This window comes from Nyctibius grandis, chromosome W, assembly GCF_013368605.1.
Source record: "Nyctibius grandis isolate bNycGra1 chromosome W, bNycGra1.pri, whole genome shotgun sequence".
NCBI lineage: Eukaryota > Metazoa > Chordata > Aves > Nyctibiiformes > Nyctibiidae > Nyctibius > Nyctibius grandis.
This window is the reverse complement of record NC_090694.1, coordinates 6,488,616-6,509,714: the sequence shown is the minus strand read 5'-3', so window position 1 is coordinate 6,509,714 and position 21,099 is coordinate 6,488,616. Positions and strand designations below refer to the sequence as shown.

At 41.1% G+C, this 21,099-nt stretch overlaps 1 protein-coding gene across 4 annotated transcripts in view; it reads right to left on the bottom strand.

Annotated features, from left to right (window-relative positions):
• Positions 1-6,568: 6,568 nt before the first annotated feature.
• The window catches only part of LOC137675701 (excitatory amino acid transporter 1-like), a 138,847-nt gene continuing 124,316 nt past the window's right edge, over positions 6,569-21,099 (bottom strand). For 3 of the 4 annotated variants that reach the window (XM_068421892.1, XM_068421895.1, XM_068421894.1), the window contains 4 exons: positions 19,735-19,968; positions 18,002-18,196; positions 15,392-15,526; positions 6,569-6,773 (listed from right to left, as the gene is read on the bottom strand). In XM_068421892.1, the coding sequence (XP_068277993.1) occupies positions 6,569-6,773; positions 15,392-15,526; positions 18,002-18,196; positions 19,735-19,968 (769 nt within the window). The remainder of the gene's footprint in view (positions 6,774-15,391; positions 15,527-18,001; positions 18,197-19,734; positions 19,969-21,099) is intronic. The other variant, XM_068421893.1, reaches the window with a different exon arrangement.

Here is a 21,099-nt window from a genome sequence, read left to right as displayed (position 1 = left end):
CTTTTTCATTATTATAGTTTATTAAAACTGTTTTAACTTTCCAACCCATAAGTCTCTCTCCCTTTTCCCTTTCCCTTTCCCTTGGGGGGGGGAGAGGGTTAACAGAGAGCATCTGCCACCTGGTTAATAGCTGGCCCAGCTTTAAACCGTGACAAGCTGAAGCAAACGTTAAGTGTTGTGCTAAACTGTTCATCAGAGGATTTAACCTTATTTTTTTAATTGTAGGAAATTGTTACTTGAAAAAAACATTTGCCACACGATAGCAACATAATCCAATGAGACAAAAATTTTGGCTGTCATTGCTGGGAAACATTTTGCAGTTTTTAGGAGGCTGATTGATACAGAGCCACAGTACATCTTAAAAATGAAGCGTTGACAGCATCTGAGTAACTCTTTTGCACTGTGGAGGCGAAGTGGCACAGTGGATTAGTAGTCTTTTTCTTCTGGAGACTCAGCCTTACATCCTGACTTAGCCTGTAAATGAAAGCAAGTTGGGTGGTCTCATCCCAGTCCCCATTTGTGCGGATCACAAAACCACCAGGCAATTTGGCATGGCCAGGAGTTGCTGCCTGGGAGAGGAGCAGGATTCGAATAGGAGGGGAACTGCAGGTCATGAACAAGGTGAAGCAGCACATCTGTGAAGGGAGATTTGTGTAGCACCTGTTCAGACCAAATAACAGTCACCATCTGTCTTCATTTAGCCCACACCCAGGGCTAAACAATAACAATTTTTCTCTCACCCAATGTCCCTTTACAACTGAGGAAGTAAATTGGGAAAAAGAGGGAGACTCATGGGTTAAAATTAAACAGATTTAATAAAATAAAGAAACCAATAGCAATGGTAATACACACAAAATTATACTTCGCTACAGGTTGCAGCAGGTTGTCCAGGAATAGCAATCATAGGATGGGATGGGAGGGCAAAAACAGCCTCACCTCTCCCCCGCAAGCCCTCCCTTTTATAGTGAATGTGACATTAATGTTATAGAATACACCTGTGGGCCAGCCTGGGTCAGCTGCCCTGGATTTAACTGCTAATGGCCTTGATCACCATGGCTGGCCACAAACTGAAACCAAATCCCAATGAAACCAGGACACCATCTGTCATCAGCACTAATTTTATTCTGAATATATTTGCACTGTAGTTTATTCCCTGTGCATGAAATCCAAGTCAGATCTTTATTTTATCCTTCTCCCTGTTGCTATTCATAGAAGTTTTACCAGTGAAAGGAGCCAGCAAGCACCACAGGATCTGGACTGTTTTTACGTACAATTATGATGAACAAATTCATTTAAGTTTTGTTTTGAAGCGAAGGTAGTATAAATTCTCAAATACACCTCAAGTATCTAGAGCACAGGAGATAATAGTACAAGGGTCCTATGCACTAGGGGCAAATCCTCAGGGTTTGGATGGTGCACAAGACATGATCCAGGTATGTATGTGTGTCATCTCCGTTGTACAGACTCCACAATCTTGATTTCTCTGGAAACAACCCTGGTACTAGGGTAACGCTATTGTCCTCGTTTTACTGATGAGGAACCAAAACACAGAAAGGCTGAGTGTCTTGTCTAGGGTTATGAAGGAGACCAAGGGTACTACTGAGACCTGAATCTGGGTTTATGAAGACCTGCTGCAGTGGAGTTCTTGGAGGAGAAACTGTAAAAATGAAGGTTAAAGCTAAGAGAGAAAGTGGGATAGATGGAGAGAAGAATATGGTACTGCAGAAAATGGGAATCTGGTTGAGGCATTGAAAAAAAAATTATGCAGGAAATTAACACAAGTTTAGTAGCAAGAGTAATAATAATAATATAGGAAAAATATCAGGAAAGAGTTTTTTACCATTTTAAGGAGTTTTAAAAAGCTCTTAAAAAGCCAATGGTACAATGAAGAAAAAATCTGAGCAATCAGGAAAAGCAGAAAAATGTGCAATGTCTAGAGAAAGGAAGTTGTAAAGAGCAAAGAAAAAGCATTCATATAAAAATATATTGCTGAAAAATGCAGTTTTGAGGCAAGTACTTGTGAAGCTGTGCCAACTCCTGTAAATACAATTGGCTTTAAAGTGAGGAGATATAGAAAAGTTGAAATATTTCATTTTGACATTTTCCTAGCAAAATGGTTCAATGTTTTATTTCAAAGTTACAGTTCATTTTACAGCTGAGTTTGTTTTAATTTAAAATAGAGTAAAAGCGATCCAGAAATGAGATAGGATGTTTCAAGAAGTGGAGAATGAAACATTTCATTATACCTGAAAGAAAGAAACTGTTCTTTTTTTTTAAGCATTTAAAAAAATGTGTCATGATGCCCTGGAAGAATTATTCTCCCCAGTTTTTCAGTTCTCTCACTGAAGTGAAAAACCAATTATTTGTGCAGCCCTAGTTGTGTAATGAGGCATGCTGAAGAAAAACTTTGGTTAGAGATGCAAGTGCTCCTGTACTAAAATTTTGGAATTTTAGATACCTTTGGGTATCTTAGAGACATCTAAGGAGCCAGGTGGGGGAAGAGGGGAAAGGAAAAGGCTCACTGTGCAGTATTATATCATCTGATTATGGTTCTCTTTGTTATCAGAAGGAATCTTGCTGCCTCACTAATGTTGGAAGTCTGGGTTTTCAGTTTGGATCTGTAAAAGTCTTTCTCCATCTCCCTCTTTATTATTCCATACTTCCAGTGTAAGCTGACCTCTTAAAAAGATGCCACAGAAACCCAGACAGGGAGTGATCTATCAATTCACCTCAGAGTTTTTATCCTGTTCTGGGAAATAGTTGATCACACATGATTGATCACAACTAGCACAATTAGCACAGTTGATCACACTAGAAGCAAGATATACTCTTCTGTACCATTTCCATTGTAACTTTATTAAACCAAGCACATGTTACAGTGTCAGTTGAAAAAAAATGCCCTAAATTTCTCATCAGTTGTGCCTGCATTCGAACACAAATGTCACCTGTGCAAATCCAGTCCTTCAGAAAGGAAGACAGAAGTACTTTCCTGTGCCAGTTGTTGATTTTCCACATGCATGATCACTTTGTTTTATACTGGCCACACACTGTTACAGAGACATAAATTCTTGCCTAAGAATGGCGTGGCTGTTTTGTACCCTAACTTCCAAATGAAAACACTGCTGAAAAAATATGGAATACCAGAGATCTTTATTCTGCATGGGGGCACAGAAGAGTGAGCGAGGCCACTGTGCCAGTAATACCTCCAAGTAATACATCATTAACTCTCTTTAGCTCTTCCCATCATGACAGTAATTCTAGAAACACAAAGATTGAGTGAATGAATGAGTAGATAACTAGAAAAAAAATGGGAAAAATTACGCTCATGTGCTTTATAACACCATGCCTTCTCTGAAATTTTTTTTTTACAAAAATGGTTGAACTTAATATATTGTTTTCACTCAAAATACCGCAGACAAATTAATAGAGGTCATTGTCCAGTGGTTTGTTGGTCTATGTTCAGGAAGGCAGGACTTCTCCCTGCTGCATCCATCTGCTCCAACCAACACAGCTTTCCAGATGCAAGTGATTCAGCTCATGTCTTTTATACCTTCCTGGTCCTTCTGACAAGACATTCACTTCCACTAGATGATAACTCTACTAGCTGAAGTTGTTGCCGAATGAACCCTGACACCATCACAAACCACTTCTGTGAGTAAAACAGTGGATTCTCTAGGATGACTGTAGTGTTACAACACTGTAATACCCCAGTCAATGGATGTATTTTGCTTCCCATGGCACAATGACCTTTCTGAGTTTTGGACCATCTAATTACACATCCATAATGAACTGGCAGCTTTGCAGTAGCTGAATCAATGAAAATATAAATGCTTAATTTTTTTATATTTTGCTGATATCTATGAATTTATATACTTGAATTTGAATGAACTTAAGTTGGGATAACATTGATTCTTTTAATTTTTAATGATCCTCCCTCCCCCCTTCCTTGCCTTCTTTTGTCTGTGCAGTTCCACTTATTTATTTATTTTTGATCATGAAAACATAAGCAGGTATTTGAAGTGAGGAAGCCCTGCTATATCAAAGCCCTGCTGTATAAAATGGCCTGGAATTCCTGAAATCCCATATTATGAGTTTGTTTGCTTTGAGTTTGTGTGAAACTTCTGTTACAGAGTCTTTGAAAGAAATCCTAAATGACAGAAAAGCAGTAATGTAAAACTATTTTTATTGAAAATACTTCTACAAAGTAATGTTTCTCAATCATCTACTCTGGGTTTATACCGATGCAAAACCAATAAGGGATGGGGAAGGGAATCTTTCTATAATACCTGGTTTCCATAAGAAACAAAGTTAGTGTAAAAAAGATCACATTCTTTCTGACACAATTAATTTTTCTCAGCTGATGTCATAGAAAGACAGCCATTTACATTGTCTTTGCAATTTATTTCCAAACAAAATCTTAACAAAAATTAAATTGTTATGCCATAAATTCTACAGTTAACATTTATACACACATTCTGACTACAGTATCTATATAAAAATATCTCTAATTACATATCAGAAAACGTCTGTCTGTATCCTAGATTTGTATTCTGTTAGCAAAAAACCCCTACCCCATACTTGTTTTCTTTCAGTCAGAGATTCATTTAGAGCTTTGTAGGTTTGACAGCTCAATACTCTGTATTAAAACCTGCTCACTTAATTCACTGGAGAGTTCCTGCTCATATTGTCTGGGTTACTCAACTGGAGAAGATGGGCAGGGGTTTTCAGTCCTAAATAAAACAAACAGTCTTGCCTCATTGCTCTAAACATGGGAAAAGGTTTGCCTTCAACCAGCATCCTGACATTTTCACTACAGTTACTTGTACACCATATTTATGTTCTTTTAGTGTCAAGAGCAACATATTGAATATTTTTTTGAGTGGCAACTGGGACATTGCAAGGGAATCCTTCATTTCTATCAATCAGAATTCTTTGGCGGAGGGAGGGAGAAAGAAGAGAACCGAATATTTAAATAAAAAAAGATCACTCAACACTATTGTGCCTTTTGATTAATATTTCTTCATTCCCCCAACTGTAATTGCATTATAAATCTTTCCAGTTTAACCTCTATAATAACACAAGGCAAAAAGGAAAAAATACATAATTTATATTTCTAAAAAAGGGCTTCATCAGGGAATAACATTGAAATGAACAAAAAAAGCCACAGGATTACAAGTGCATTATCTCCCTTTTTTCCTTCTTTCCTTATCTATTCCCTGAAAGAAATATACAATATTGCGGTTTAAAATCCTTTCTAATTAAAATTTCAATATTTATTATAGTATTTACTATTTTGCAATTTATATATTTTTCCTAGTAAAAAGTAAAAACACACCCCTTAGTTTTACTTTCTAAAGGGTTATTTTTTCTTTTTGAGATGCTGCTGATAAACAGACAAGGATTTTGAAATTTCACATTGAGATAGGGAACCTTCTTCTCCAGATGGAAAAAATGTAAATCCAGCTAATAGCTTTATAATTTATCAGTGGAATGACCAAGCATTTGGGAAGTTTCCAATCAGAAAACTTCCTGTTGGTTTCAGGGATTCAGATTTAGAATCCAGTCCTTTAGGATCTCAGCATCTCACCCTTCTGCAGAGGGCTGGCACTGCCTTCTATTCTTATTATTGTTTATTAAGTAGATAATTGGCATACCCAGAGCATGCTATCTTTTTTTTTCCCCCAGAGACATGAAGACACATTTTTTTGTCCCAGAGTCAATACAGCCTAGGGCCTTGCTCCTACAAAAACACACAGAGATTGTTCAACTAGGTTGTGATGTTGAAATTAAGGGAGCAAATACAGAGTGGAGGTACATACATACATACATATATGTTTGCAAGTCAGTGAGAGCTGACTAGACTAAGTTTTTGTCAAGATCAGCTGAAGCTAATGCAAAAAACTGTGTCCAGATAAAATCACTTTCTCAGAAATATTTCAACTCAGCTGATAAAAGTGCTCATTGTGGGTATCTTTTTCTTTATTTATATATCTTCTTTTATCCTTTCAATTAATGTCCTTCTTTCTATTGTCCTGCTAGTATTTCAACAAGGATATAACACTAGAGAAAAAAACATCAGATAAAAAGCAAAAACCCAGTTAATTTAGCTGGATGCAGTTATCAAGTTAGAAGTATTGATTGTGTGTTTATAGATGTTAGGAATTTTGCAACAGGTATTTAAAAAAATAAAACCTTTTTCAGACCGTTATCTGTTTTTACTTTCCAGTTCATAAAAAAAAAAAAAAAAAATATCACATTTACAGAACTGAGTAGCATATACACTGATTTTTTTTTTATTTAATTGACAATCTTTTTATTTATCCTCAGTTAGCACATGTCTAGCAAGACCAGTGGTGTTGCCTGTTAAAAAAAAAAAAAAAATTTAAGCGGGAAGCCAACATATACCTTGATCACTGCTAATTTAGAATATATTTTCATTAATTCTTTCCAGTGCTAGCATAAAGGGAGAAAACAAGGAATAAGTGAACTTGGTGAATTCAAGATATAAATGGCTGGAAAAAGTGTGTGTTTTCCACACTTGTAGTGCTGGACTCATGCCTTCTTTACCCTACATCTTGGTTTCATGATCTAATGGTTTCTCACTTGCGTTTTCTTGCGAGATCAGTTGGTATGGTTTCTTCATTTCATTCTCCTGTATCACAGAATTACCCATCTCAGTATCCCTGTTCTTCAGCTCATGCCATGATAAATGTTCAACAATTCCTGCTCCGATGGAGTCTCCCAAGACATTGGTAGTGGTACGGAGACGATCCCTAAGGAGAAATAGTAAGTTAGCCTTGACTTGATCACTTGTTCAGGGAAGCACGCAGACTAGCTGTTAAAATGGCCTTTAAATAGCTACTAGATTGTCACGGTTTAAAGCTGGGCTGGCGATTAAACCTGCAGCAGACGCTCTCTGTTAACCCTCCCCCCCCCCACCCGAAGGGAAAGGGAAAGGGAAAAGGGAGAGAGACTTACGGGTTGGAAAGTTAAAACAGTTTTAATAAACCTATAATAATGAAAAAGAGTATAATAATAATATTGGAATAATCAAATATATACAAATATATATACAAAACCAAGATCGAGCTCCCCCGATGTCGGCAACGTCACCACCGGCACTGCAGGGCAGGCTCCGGGAAGGCCCAGGCTGAGCCTAGCGACGGTCGAGAGCTGGATTCAGGGATGCACAGATCGGGATCGGGGGCAGCAGGAAAACAGTCGGAGTCCTCCTTGGACACCGGCCATAGCAGAAAAGAGCAAGAGGAGCAAGAAAAGCGAGACCCTCGTGATCCCCCCGCTTTATACCGAGAATGACGTGTATGGGATGGAATACCCTCGTTGGTCAATTTTGGGTCACCTGCCCTGTCTGCTCCCCCCTGCAGCTGCGACCCCCCTTCGGCTTTTCACTTGTAAGCAGTGAGGAATTCAGCGGTGACCTTGGTTTCTCTAAGAAAAAAGTACAGCAAGAGCCTTACTGCACAACATCCCTACCGGTGCCTCAGCGATAACTACAAACTTCGAGCGTTATCAGTCCTGGAAGCAGACACTGTCTGCAAAAACACGCAGTTAGTTTCAGAAAGTGCAGTTATTTAGAGGAGACTTAGCTGAAAGTAAAAATCACTGAAAGGAAAATCGGCCTGGTTTAGGCCAAACCAGGACATTCCACCCCTTATTCCATACCATTCACGTCATACTCAGATCACCACTAACTTTTCATTTTAAAATATATACAGATAACATTAGTTTATGATTCATCTCTATACAGAAAAAAAAAAAGTTCATCAAGTTCATTTAGTTCAGGATTGTGGGTTTCCATCTGGCTAGGAGTCTCTCAGGGCAGGAGACATGGTATGAGTTTTGTCACGGTTCATGCCCACGGGTTGCAGGTTAAAGATGTCAGTCTCGAGGAGGTTACTGGACACCACTTGCAGCTAGCTCTATTCCCATCACCACTGCTTCAACCTGAAAGACACTTATGAACACTGTTAGTATTATGCAGCAATTAACATCATACAGTTCAGAATTAAGTATTCTCACCCAAGATCAGATCACCTTCAGGGACACATCGGACTCCACCATCCTGCAGCATCACCCACCAAGTACATCCAGGTCCTTGAGCAAAAGCAATCCCATGAATGGGTTTACCTTTGCCCGTAGTAGGAAGAACCCAGACAGTTTTTCCCAACAGATTCCTTTCATGCACCACAGGGACTTTATCCCCTTCTACTGTATGTAAAAGATCTGACTGAGCAGGGCCAGCTCGGTTGATAGATCCTCTGGTGTTAACTAGCCAGGTAGCTTGTGCCAAATGCTTATCCCAGTTTTTAAAGGTTCCACCCCCCATTGCTTTCAGGGTAGTTTTTAACACCCCATTATACCGTTCAACTTTCCCAGATGCTGGTGCATGATAGGGGATGTGATATACCCATTCGATGCCATGCTCTTTGGCCCAGTTATCTATGAGACTGTTTTTGAAATGAGTCCCATTGTCCGACTCAATTCTCTCTGGTGTGCCGTGTCGCCACAAGATTTGCTTTTCGAGGCCCAGGATAGTGTTCCGGGCAGTGGCATGGGGCACAGAGTATGTTTCCAGCCATCCGGTGGTTGCCTCCACCATGGTAAGCACATAGCGTTTACCCTGGCGGGTTTAAGGGAGTGTGATATAGTCAATTTGCCAGGCCTCCCCATATTTATATTTCAACCACCTCCCCCCATACCACAAAGGTTTTAACCGTTTGGCTTGCTTAATTGCGGCGCATGTTTCACAATCATGGATAACCTGTGCAATAGAGTCCATGGTTAAATCCACCCCTCGGTCACGAGCCCATCTGTATGTTGCATCTCTCCCTTGATGACCTGAAGTGTCATGAGCCCACCGAGCTAAAAATAGTTCACCTTTATGTTCCCAGTCCAAAACTATTTGGAACACTTTAGCAGCCTGATCTGCTTGTTGGTTGTTTCGATGTTCCTCAGTTGCCCGACTTTTAGGTACGTGAGCATCTACATGACGTACCTTCACGACTAGCCGAGCAGCAATATCTTGCCCCAGTTCAGCAGCCCAAATAGTTTTACCTTTACGCTGCCAGTTGCTTCGCTTCCACTGCTTTAACCACCCCCACAAGGCATTTGCCACCATCCATGAGTCAGTATAAAGATACAGCCTTGGCCACTTTTCTCGTTCAGCAATGTCTAAAGCCAGCTGGATGGCTTTTACCTCTGCAAATTGACTTGATTCACCTTGTCCTTCTGTGGCTTCTGTGACTCGTCGTATAGGACTCCATACAGCAGCTTTCCACTTCCGATGCTTTCCTACAAGACGGCAGGATCCATCGGTGAACAGGGCATACTGCTTCTCATCCTCTGGTAGTTCATTATATGGTGGGGCTTCTTCAGCACGTGTCACCTCCTTTTCTGGTGGCATTCCGAAGTCTTTGCCTTCTGGCCAGTCCATGATCACTTCTAAGATTCCTGGGCGATTAGGGTTTCCTATTCGAGCCCTCTGTGTAATTAATGCAATCCATTTACTCCATGTAGCATCAGTTGCATGATGGGTAGTGGGAACCTTACCTTTGAACATCCAGCCTAGTACTGGTAATCGAGGTGCCAGGAGAAGTTGTGCCTCAGTACCAATTACCTCTGAAGCAGCTCTAACTCCTTCATATGCTGCCAGTATCTCTTTTTCAGTTGGGGTGTAATTGGCCTCGGAACCCTTGTATCCTTGACTCCAAAATCCTAGGGGTCGACCTCGAGTCTCCCCTGGTACTTTCTGCCAGAGGCTCCAGGTAGGACCATTGTCCCCAGCTGAGGTGTAGAGCACATTTTTAACATCTTGTCCCGTACGGACTGGTCCAAGGGCTACTGCATGCACAATCTCTTGTTTAATCTGTTCAAAGGCCTGTCGTTGTTCAGGACCCCACTGAAAATCATTCTTCTTTCTGGTCACTTGATAAAGAGGGCGTACAATCTGGCTGTAATCTGGAATATGCATTCTCCAGAAACCCACAACGCCTAAGAAGGCTTGTGTTTCCTTTTTGTTAGTAGGTGGGGACATAGCTGTTATTTTGTTGATCACCTCTATCGGGATCTGGCGACGCCCATCTTGCCATTTAATCCCTAAAAACTGGATCTCCCGGGCAGGTCCCTTGACCTTGCCTCTTTTTATGGCAAAACCAGCTTTCAGAAGAATTTGGATGATTTTCTCCCCTTTGTCAAAAACTTCTGCTGCTGTATCACCCCACACAATGATGTCATCAATGTATTGCAAATGTTCTGGAGCTCCACCCTTTTCTAGTGCAGTCTGGATCAGTCCATGGCAAATAGTAGGACTGTGTTTCCACCCCTGGGGCAGTCGATTCCAGGTATACTGGATACCTCTCCAGGTAAAAGCAAACTGTGGCCTGCACTTTGGTGCCAAGGGAATAGAGAAAAATGCATTAGCAATGTCTATGGTGGCATACCACTTGGCTGCCTTTGACTCCAGTTCGTATTGAAGTTCTAGCATGTCTGGCACAGCAGCACTCAGCAGTGGCGTAACTTCATTTAGGCCACGATAGTCCACAGTTAATCTCCATTCTCCATCAGACTTTCGCACTGGCCATATAGGACTATTAAAGGGTGAGCGAGTCTTGCCAATCACTCCTTGATTTTCTAATTGTCTAATCAGTTTATGAATGGGGATCAGGGAGTCTCAATTGGTGCGATATTGTTGTCAGTGCACCGTGGTAGTAGCAATTGGCACCTGTTGTTCTTCAACCTTCAGCAACCCCACAACAGAAGGATCCTCTGAGAGGCCAGGCAAGGTAGACAGCTGTTTAATGTCCTCAGTCTCTACAGCTGCTACACCAAAGGCCCATCTGTACCCTTTTGGGTCCTTAAAATACCCTCTCTTGAGGTAGTCTATGCCAAGGATGCACGGAGCATCTGGACCAGTCATAATGGGGTGCTTTTTCCATTCATTTTTAGTTAGGCTCACTTCGGCCTCCAATACAGATAACACTTGAGATCCTCCTGTTACTCCTGAAATACTGATAGATTCTGCCCCTTTATGATCCGATGGCATTAGGGTGCACTGTGCACCAGTGTCTACCAAGGCTCAATACCTTTGTGGTTTTGATGTGCCAGGCCATCGAATCCACACAGTCCAATAAACTCGGTTGTCCCTCTCCTCCACCTGGCTGGAGGCAGGGCCCCCCTAATCAAGAAATGGATTTGTGCTGCTCACAGGGACTGGACCTTCATTTCTCCTATTCACACTTGGGAAAAAGGAATTTGAGGCCCATCTACCCTGACTGGGGTCCTGCTCACTGGTAACTGGAGCAGCCATCCTCCTAGAAAAATTCTCTCTGGTATTTCTTTTAGCTTGCAACTCACATACTCGTGCCTGTAGGGTACTGGTAGGTTGTCCATGCCATCTGCTCATGTCCTCCCCATAACCATGCAGGGCAAACCACAGGACACCTCGTGATGTGTTCCGTTTCCTTTGAGCTGGTCCTGTAGGAGGCCGTTTTCTCTTAACGGCTGCAACGCGCGCCTGTGTAGGTAGAGAGTCAAGTTTATTCTCTATCCTGGACAGTTTGTCTGACAGTTGTTTAAATGAGTCCTTGTTTTCCTTAGTCAGTTTTTCCACAGCTGAGATGCGTGCCTGCAGTGGGGAAGAAATACTATCTTCATACTGTCGCATACAGTTAGCCATTTCATCCACACTAGGTCGTGCCATAGCATCTTCTCCCCAGACTAATATTGACAATGTATGGGTATATGTCGGTGGAGCATTCTTCACAACCTTCCGGAACATGGATCGGTTGCATTCCACTTCATCAGGATCTACAGGATCTACAATTTCCCGTGGGTGTCTATAAATGATCTCTTGCACAGCTAGTTGTCTAAGGTAGTTAATACCTTTTTCTATAGTGGTCCATTTGCTCAGGTGGCTCATAACATCATCTTTATAGGGATACCTGCTCTTTACAGCTGACAAGAGTCGCCTCCAGAGACTGATAGTGTTTGACTTTCTTGCAAGCGCCTTATCAATACCACCATCTCTGGACAGGGATCCCAACTGTCTGGCTTCTCTGCCATCTAATTGCATGCTATCTGCCCCATTATCCCAGCATCGGAGCAGCCAGGTAATAATTGGCTCACCATCATAACGGCTGAAATCTTTCCTTATATTTCTCAGGTCCTTCAGGGATAAGGAGTGGTAGGTTATCTCTACATCCGAGTCCTCCTCCTGTGATAGTTCTGCTTTAGAACGACCTTTCTTCTGTGATGGGTCTGCTTTAAAATGACGATCAAGGGAACCCCCATCTGTGTCAGGCCCTGACTCTGCCTGAGAAGGGCCCTCACCTGGGTCATGTGATGGCTCTGCCTTAGAAGGCTCTGAGTCATCATCCTCCTCTTCAAGAGCTGATTTCTTTTGGTATTTCTTCCTGGTTACAGGAGCAATTGGTACAGATTCGTTAGATGCTGGGGTCTGAGTAGATGCAGTGGCTGTCGTGGGAGTGCTGAGACTCGTTAGAGTCTGAGTAGCTGCAGTGGCCATCTTGGGGGGTGTAGCAGCTGCGGTGCAAGCTGTAGCGGCAGCACACGCTGTAGGATCTGAGGTGGCTGCATAACACCTACACCTGTCCCTGCACCGATACTTAATCTTATCCCACATCAGAAACACATTCAGGACAACCGAAAATAAAAACATGCCACCTAGACAGCACCATCCGAATTTCACAAAATCTAGAGGAATCAGCTTGGCAGAAAAGGAGAAGGTACTATTTCCCAAAGTAAAATTGGAAGTGTAATCATTAACACAATCAGCTAAAGGACGCCCGGAGCCCGCAGATAAAATCGCTGCTACCGCGGTCAGAATAGTAACAGCCCAGTTTATCACGACATAAATCAGTATGAAACGCCATAACAAAACAATGCACATTGACCAGTGCCCAGCAGTGATAAACTGCACATAAACAGTAACAAACAGCGCATACGGCAAGTAAGGTATTACACTTAACTCTGTAAAAGGCTTTATAAAGAGATGAGATAACACAGCATTCAAAAATGACATCAGCATCTTCGCTATCTGTTTTAATTTCCAACCCCTCGTAAATCTCAAAGGAAGAAATCTGATACTCTCTCAGCTGAGCTCTCCGGGTCTCCTCCCGCCGGAGCTGGGATTCGACTTATCAGAGGAACCTGTTGGAGCTTCTCTCGAGCCCCATGTTGGGCGCCAATTAAATCTGTCACGGTTTAAAGCTGGGCTGGCGATTAAACCTGCAGCAGACGCTCTCTGTTAACCCTCCCCCCCCCACCCGAAGGGAAAGGGAAAGGGAAAAGGGAGAGAGACTTACGGGTTGGAAAGTTAAAACAGTTTTAATAAACCTATAATAATGAAAAAGAGTATAATAATAATATTGGAATAGTCAAATATATACAAATATATATACAAAACCAAGATTGAGCTCCCCCGATGTCGGCAACGTCACCACCGGCACTGCAGGGCAGGCTCCGGGAAGGCCCAGGCTGAGCCTAGCGACGGTCGAGAGCTGGATTCAGGGATGCACAGATCGGGATCGGGGGCAGCAGGAAAACAGTCGGAGTCCTCCTTGGACACCGGCCATAGCAGAAAAGAGCAAGAGGAGCAAGAAAAGCGAGACCCTCGTGATCCCCCCGCTTTATACCGAGAATGACGTGTATGGGATGGAATACCCTCGTTGGTCAATTTTGGGTCACCTGCCCTGTCTGCTCCCCGCTGCAGCTGCGACCCCCCTTCGGCTCTTCACTTGTAAGCAGTGAGGAATTCAGCGGTGACCTTGGTTTCTCTAAGAAAAAAGTACAGCAAGAGCCTTACTGCACAACATCCCTACCGGTGCCTCAGCGATAACTACAAACTTCGAGCGTTATCAGTCCTGGAAGCAGACACTGTCTGCAAAAACATGCAGTTAGTTTCAGAAAGTGCAGTTATTTAGAGGAGACTTAGCTGAAAGTAAAAATCACTGAAAGGAAAATCGGCCTGGTTTAGGCCAAACCAGGACATAGATGATTCAGCAATTTTATGTATATTCATTTATCCGAACTGTTAATGCCATGATTCCTTCTACAGAAATTAATATACTAGGATTTGGAGCCACAAAATGTGTTAATACTCTTGGCAGCTTCACAGCAAGAAACAGCTGTGTGACGAGGATGACAAAGGGAGAATATGGAAGATGCTTCTTGGAAGCATTTCTATACTCTGATGGTTTGGGTTTATATCCTCTGAAAATGTAAGCCAATGCGAATCTACCTTGTTAGTGTCATTTCCCTCCTGACCCTAAACTATGGTCAGTAATTTAGGGTGGAACTCTGCTAAAATGATTCAAAGTAAACTACAACAATTCAGTCATCTTAGAGGGCTCTGACCAGAAGATGTAGGAGGCAGCTTGACAAGGAGTGACTGGCACTGTTATTTGATAAGCATCCACCTAAATAAGGTTGAGAGCGTGTGGTTAGATAATCATAGAATCATACAATGGTTTGAGTTGGAAGGGACCTTTAAAGGTCATCTAGTCCAACCCCCCTGCAATGAGCAGGGACGTCTTCAACTAGATCAGGTTGCTCAGAGCTCTGTCCAACCTGACCTTGAATGTTTCCAGGGATGGGGCATCTACAACCTCTCTGGGCAACCTGTTCCAATAATCATTTGAAGACATTACATTCTGATAATGACATGGGCAACTTCTTGCAGGGATCATTTGAGAAGACTGAAGGGTAAAAGCCTCTGGAAACTATAACTAATAGAGGTTAGATAAAAATAGAGGTTGGAAGAAACTTTCTGCCTTTGATTTAGTTCCTGGTCCTCAGGGATTTCCCCATATACCTACAGGTGTCAGTCTTTTACAGACAGAGGAATGGAAAAACTGAAGGGCAATACATTGTGGTGGCTGGATAAGAGAGTTACACAACTGTTTTTCAGTTCTGTGTCCATGAGGTAGACATATGAACCTTTCCTGGATTAGATAGTCAGCAGGGCTGCAATGAACTGGGTTGGATCTGAACCAGCTCTAAACCTGATTGATAGAAAGGTTTTCATTTACAGCCTATGAAAATTAGAAGACTAAAGCAATTCTTTGCTGATTGAATTACAGTGTGTCTGAAAGCTTTCTTAGTACCCTAAGGATCCAGGTTTCTAAGTAACCCTTTTGCATGCAAGAGGAACCATCATTAAGTAACACCTCTCACCATCTGCTCTAAGAAAATACATTAATGACAAGAAATTGTGATTCTTTTTAACACTTCTTTCCAACTGCCTTCCACAGCAAAAGAAGTACACAACTGATCGCAGTATTGCCAAAGTGTCCTTGGCTATTGCAGTTCTAAGTGTGGTCTAAGCCCTTAGTGACTCCATGAAAATACTTACAAGAACCAGTCCACTGCAATGATAAGAGTGATATCATGTGTAGGCAAACCTACTGATGTAAGCACAATGACCATGGTGACCAGTCCAGCTTGAGGAATCCCTGCAGCTCCAATACTGGCAGCTGTAGCTGTGATGCTGTGCAAAGAGATGGCGAGAACAATTAATTGACTTCCATAATAAACTCTCTTTATCATCTGGCAAACATCAAAAACATATGAAGCAAGAAAGCATTTGCTCATTAGGAAAGAAAAAGATGAGCTCAGTCCCTAATCTGAACACTACACAGCTGCAGGGGAGTGTGGATCTTAACCTAAAATGTTTACACTAAACCTTTATTCAGAACCCTGGAAACATTATTTTGTTAGATATTAAATCCCATACTAGATGCTAAGGGCCAGACAAAAACATTATAGCTACATGCCCTCACCCATTGAACAGACTCACTCCACAAGCTCAAACACATTAAAAGAAAAGCCAAGGAGGTAATTTTGTTCTGGCAGATCTAATGCAAGAACTTTTATTCTCTGTTGTCTTTGTTTAGCCCACACCCGGGGAAAACAATAGCAGTTTTTCTATCACCCAATGTTCCTTCCCTAAATGAGGAAGGAAATTGGGAAAAAGAGGGAGACTTGTAGGTTGAAGTTAACCAGATTTAAAAAAATGAAGAAATCAATATAAATGACAACACAAAACAGACAAAAGTATACTTATCCACAGATCACTAGCAAGTTGCTCTAGGAATCACAATGAGGAAGAAGGAAGGAAAGCCAAGAGCACCCCCCTTTCCCCCAAACCCTCTCTTTTATAGTGAGCTTGATGTCAATGATATAGAATACACCTGTGGGCCAGCCAGGGTCAGCTACCCTGGATTTAACTGCTAAGGGCCTTGATCACCATGGCTGGCCACAAACTGAAACCAAATCCCAATGAAACCAGGACATATGTCCATCTCACTATAACTTCATGTTAGGTGAAGTAACTGTCCTCCAGCAGCTGGCATTCAGCCATCAGAAAACAAGAAAGCTGCCAGAAACCCTTAATCATACAGTCTAGTAACTTGATAGAAATATGCTTGTTCACACCTAGTTTAGGAAGAATTTGTTTTGTCAGGTGATTTGGCAGGGAGCAGCTCTAGTACTAATGAACGTGGAACTATTGCCTTGGAGTGTGAAGACAGAGTTTTGCCTTCTGTTGATGAATACTGAATTAAGCTGGTGTTTTTTACGGAGAGAAGCACTTCTGCTTGAAAATCATCTACATTCCCAGTTCACCATATCTGAACTTACACTGTTTCTGAGTGATAAAATACCTGTGTCTCTGTCCTACAGTGTCCCCCTCTCCCCTTGCTGACGTTTCTTTCTTCTGCACGTGTACCCATCACCCTTTTCTCTTAAACTGTTTGAGTAACACAATAAATTAATGCAGATCAGTTATTGTCAAGTGGTACTTAGTGGGTTGTTTGTTGTTCTATTTCAAACATGAAGGCTCGTGTGCTTGAAAACATACCTATCTTCTCCACCTCTATCAGCTGGTGTAATAAAAGGTATTACTGCTCCTTACACAGCTTGCTCTACTTGTATCCTGAGACCATCATGACTAGGTGTCCTGGTTTGGCCCAAACCAGGCCAATTAGTCTTAAAGAAACCAAGGTCACTGCTAAATTCCTCACTGCTTATGAGTGAAGAGCCGAAGGGGGATCGCACCTGCAGGGAGGAGCAGGGAGGAGCAGACAGGGCAGGTGACCCAAGATTGACCAACAAAGTATTCCATCCCATACATGTCATTCTTACTTTCCTATTTATCACTAACCCACTGCCTCCTGGAGGTGGGGCCCAGGAGGGAGGGGCCCTCCTGTCTCCCACTGATTGGTACCAGCTTTGCCAATTCTCCAGTTAAAAGCCTGCAGGTGTGATGGCAGGGAGCTATTGCATTTTCCCCTGTGCCTGTGCTGGGGGGAGCAACTCTGCCTGAGGAGGATTTCCAAGCTCTCAGTTTTGGTTTTGTATATATTTGTATATATTTGTATATATTTGATTATTATTGTTATTATACTCTTTTTCATTATTATAGTTTATTAAAACTGTTTTAACTTTCCAACCCATAAGTCTCTCTCCCTTTTCCCTTTCCCTTGGGGGGGGAGAGGGTTAACAGAGAGCATCTGCCACCTGGTTAATAGCCAGCCCAGCTTTAAACCGTGACACTAGGAAAACACTACCTCTCCTAGCATTAGCACTGTACCATGCTACTGTGATGCTCTTATGCTACTGCTTTGTACATGCATTAGAAACTATCTGGTACTGATTGTAAGTCTACAGCTCCCAAAAGCTGCATGAGTTCTTAAAAAAGAAAATTTAAAAGTCATTAAAAACTGTTCTTGTTGACTCTACTAAGTCCAGTGATAGGTGTGTCATGCTACAGTTTTTTAAAGGTTTACCTAATGGAGAATATGTGCTGAGGGGCCTCTTCCGTGCAGAAGATGTAAATCATTACAGTTATTCAGCTACTGTATCAGTTCTCATTTTTAGCTTTTGTTTAATCCCACATATAATGGCAAGAAGGGGTCATCACAAAGGTGCTTTTATTAGATGTAGGTAATAATGGCTTCTGTACCTGATTGTGATAATCTGTCCAAAGTTCAGATCAAAGTTGTTAACCTGTGCAATGAAAATTGCAGCCAAAGCCTCGTATAAAGCAGTTCCGTCCATATTAATTGTAGCACCAACTGGGAGTACAAATCTTGTAACTCGTTTGTCCACTCCATTTATTTCTTCTAGACACTTAAATGTAACAGGTAGTGTTGCAGAACTGAAACAAAAAGAAAGAAGGTAATACATGATATAAATTCTACAAAGAGGGAATGAAAAGAATGTCATGATTTGTGATGACAAGATAGATTGTTCAAAATTGTCTTAATTTTTATGTGATCTACCAGAATATTTTTTTTTTTAAATTCAAGGTTGGATTTAAACACTTCTAATGATGGTGGTTCTCCTGATGCTCTTGGAAGGTTTTTCCAATGGTTAATTACTGTCACTCTCTATGTAGTCCCTAGTCTGAATGTGTCTAACTTCAGTATTTTGTCACCAGATTTTATTATACTTTAGCATGCTAGGCAGAAGAATCTATTTAAAAATTACCACTTCCCATTTTTGATGTCATCGAGTTATGATTGAATCACCCCTAAAACATTGTTTCCCTGAATTTATACAAATTGAGCTATTCAACCCTTCAGTAAACAGCACGTTTTCTCATCTTTATTTGCTGGCTCCCCTGGAAAGGGCATTCTGATGGACGATTACATAATTTTACCACTTGTGGGTTAACCGCAGTAGGCAGCTAAGCAGCACACAGCCACTGCCTTCCCCCTCCCCTGAGTTTATTTTCTCAAACTATGTTGACTGGAATTAGTTATATTATCTTCCTTTAAAAATAATTATTAATCAGATTTCCTTTCAGGCATTCCACAAATTTGCAAGGATTGACATTAAAATGTCAAATGTGAAATTAGTAATTGTCCCTCTCTACCCATTAATATACTGGCATAATTTTTAAAGTCCTAAAGAGCTTTTTCAGTGATACAAAACTTAATGAGATTCTACATTAATGGTCCCAATTGTGTCTCATCCAGATCTTCAGAATAATCCCAAACACCAGGGTCTTGAATTTAGTTATATGGAATGGCTGACTGAAAACATTTGTCTTTAGGAGATGCTTTTAAAATCTATTAAAATGGAAGGTGTTTTATGAAAGGTCATATGGTGTAGAAATATATATTTGATTACAATAATGTTTCTTTTCATCATAGATGCAAACAGGTTTTTTATTCATATGAAGTCCCTATGATTTCACCAACAAAGAGCAAAAATGGCATTTCTATTGCATTTCTGATATCCATCATTGGCTATCAGGATTTTGAGCACAGAATGTCACCTGCCAAGAAGGGCTCTCAAGCTCTCTCAGAATCCCCTCTGAACCTTCCTGTTTGCTGCTCCATTTTGCCATGCACAAATGTAAAACTTCCCTTGCCAGCAGCATCCTTTATCAGCAAGCCATTACAAACTACTTACAAATCTCAAACACCAAGGCTAACCAAAGTCACAAGGGTTCCAGCCATACAGTCTGCATCACCAAACAGACCTATTTCATCTCTGTTCAAGGGTTCTCATGGAAAATAGACTTCAAGTCAATATAATAATAATAATCTCTGTTGGAGAGCAGTGGAACTGAAATAAAGTGCCCAAGTGAATATTTGAATATGGAGTTAACCAATTACATTATGCAAAATTGTTTCTCAAACCAATAATATTATAAAAACAATATGGCCTTAAAATATTGTATTATACCTGGAAGACGTTCCCAAGGCTGTGACTAATGCCTGGATTAGGCCTCCAATAAATACCCAAGGGTTCTTATGAGTGATCAGGAAGTAGAGAAGAGGTAGGACAATGACAGCATGAATTAGCAAACCGATGATGACTGTTACAGTATACATGGCAAGCTGACCACCAATCACACCCATATCTTCCATCTCAACAATTTTTCCAGCAATCAAGAAGAGGATTCCAAGCGGAGCATACCTGCAAATAAGAAATCAAATTAGTATTGCACTGAACAAAGTAGAAATCCACTCCCCTATCCATACCTTTTGTGTTTATATGCATGCATGAATGTAAGATTTTGCTGGTAGAATGACTGTAATTATTCAGAAGCACCCCAAGAGTTTAACTCTTTAACTCTTAACAGTTTAAGCTGGATGAAACCACAGCAGTGAATGTTTCTGATGATAGGCTCTGTTGGATTCAGGATCTGGTAAGGATTTCAAGAAGACATATAGCATGCCTCTCAGACATGTAGGGAGATGAGTTCCCTTTGGAATTCAAGTGTCATTTAAAAGCTAGTTTAGCCAATTCTGTTATAATTCTGTCTATATGAATGAAGGCTCAACCAACATAGTTGGAGACTATGCCAAGCGCCCAGTTCTATTCTCTCTCCAGCGTTGTTTCCCATGTTGTTGGGGAAGGAACCCACACAGAAGGCTAACTTCTGATGATTTCAAGCTGCTTCTGGCCATGCCCCATTTTATCCAGTGGGCACTGGATAAATACTTTAGCATGAAGCCATCTGTATGACAGAGGTTAGCTGCACTGTGGGGCAGCAACAAAGGTGATACCATCTGCTTTTTCATATCGGCAAGCACAGCTACAGATGAAGAAGGAGCTAGTGCTGAGCATAAAACTCTAACATAATCCTGTTGCAACTGGACTTTTGATACAGCCTTATTTCCGTAAATATCCCCTTGTTTTTTTATACCGTTACCACAGAACAAAATTTATCCAGCATATCTCAATTGCACTTTCAGCCATCAAATCCATGTAGAAATGTCTCAGAAGTAATAATTCTCATCCACTGCTTTATCATCTTAAGTGAGCTCGTAAAGAAGGAGAAAAGATTTTTGCTTCGTATAGATGTTTCCTGGCAGAATAGAATTTTACTTACTGGAAAAAATACACTTATTTTTAGTTTTGTATCTAGTACTACAACATATGTGTGTGCTCTTGGGTAGTTTTTTACACTTTTGGAGTTGATATGTTTGTTTGTTTTCTGTAGTAAAGAAGGAAACAAGACATAATTTCTTTTCATAATTAACCTTCTACCTGACAAGTAATGAATCTTCATTGTTGAAAAGACTTCATACCTAATGTTTGAAG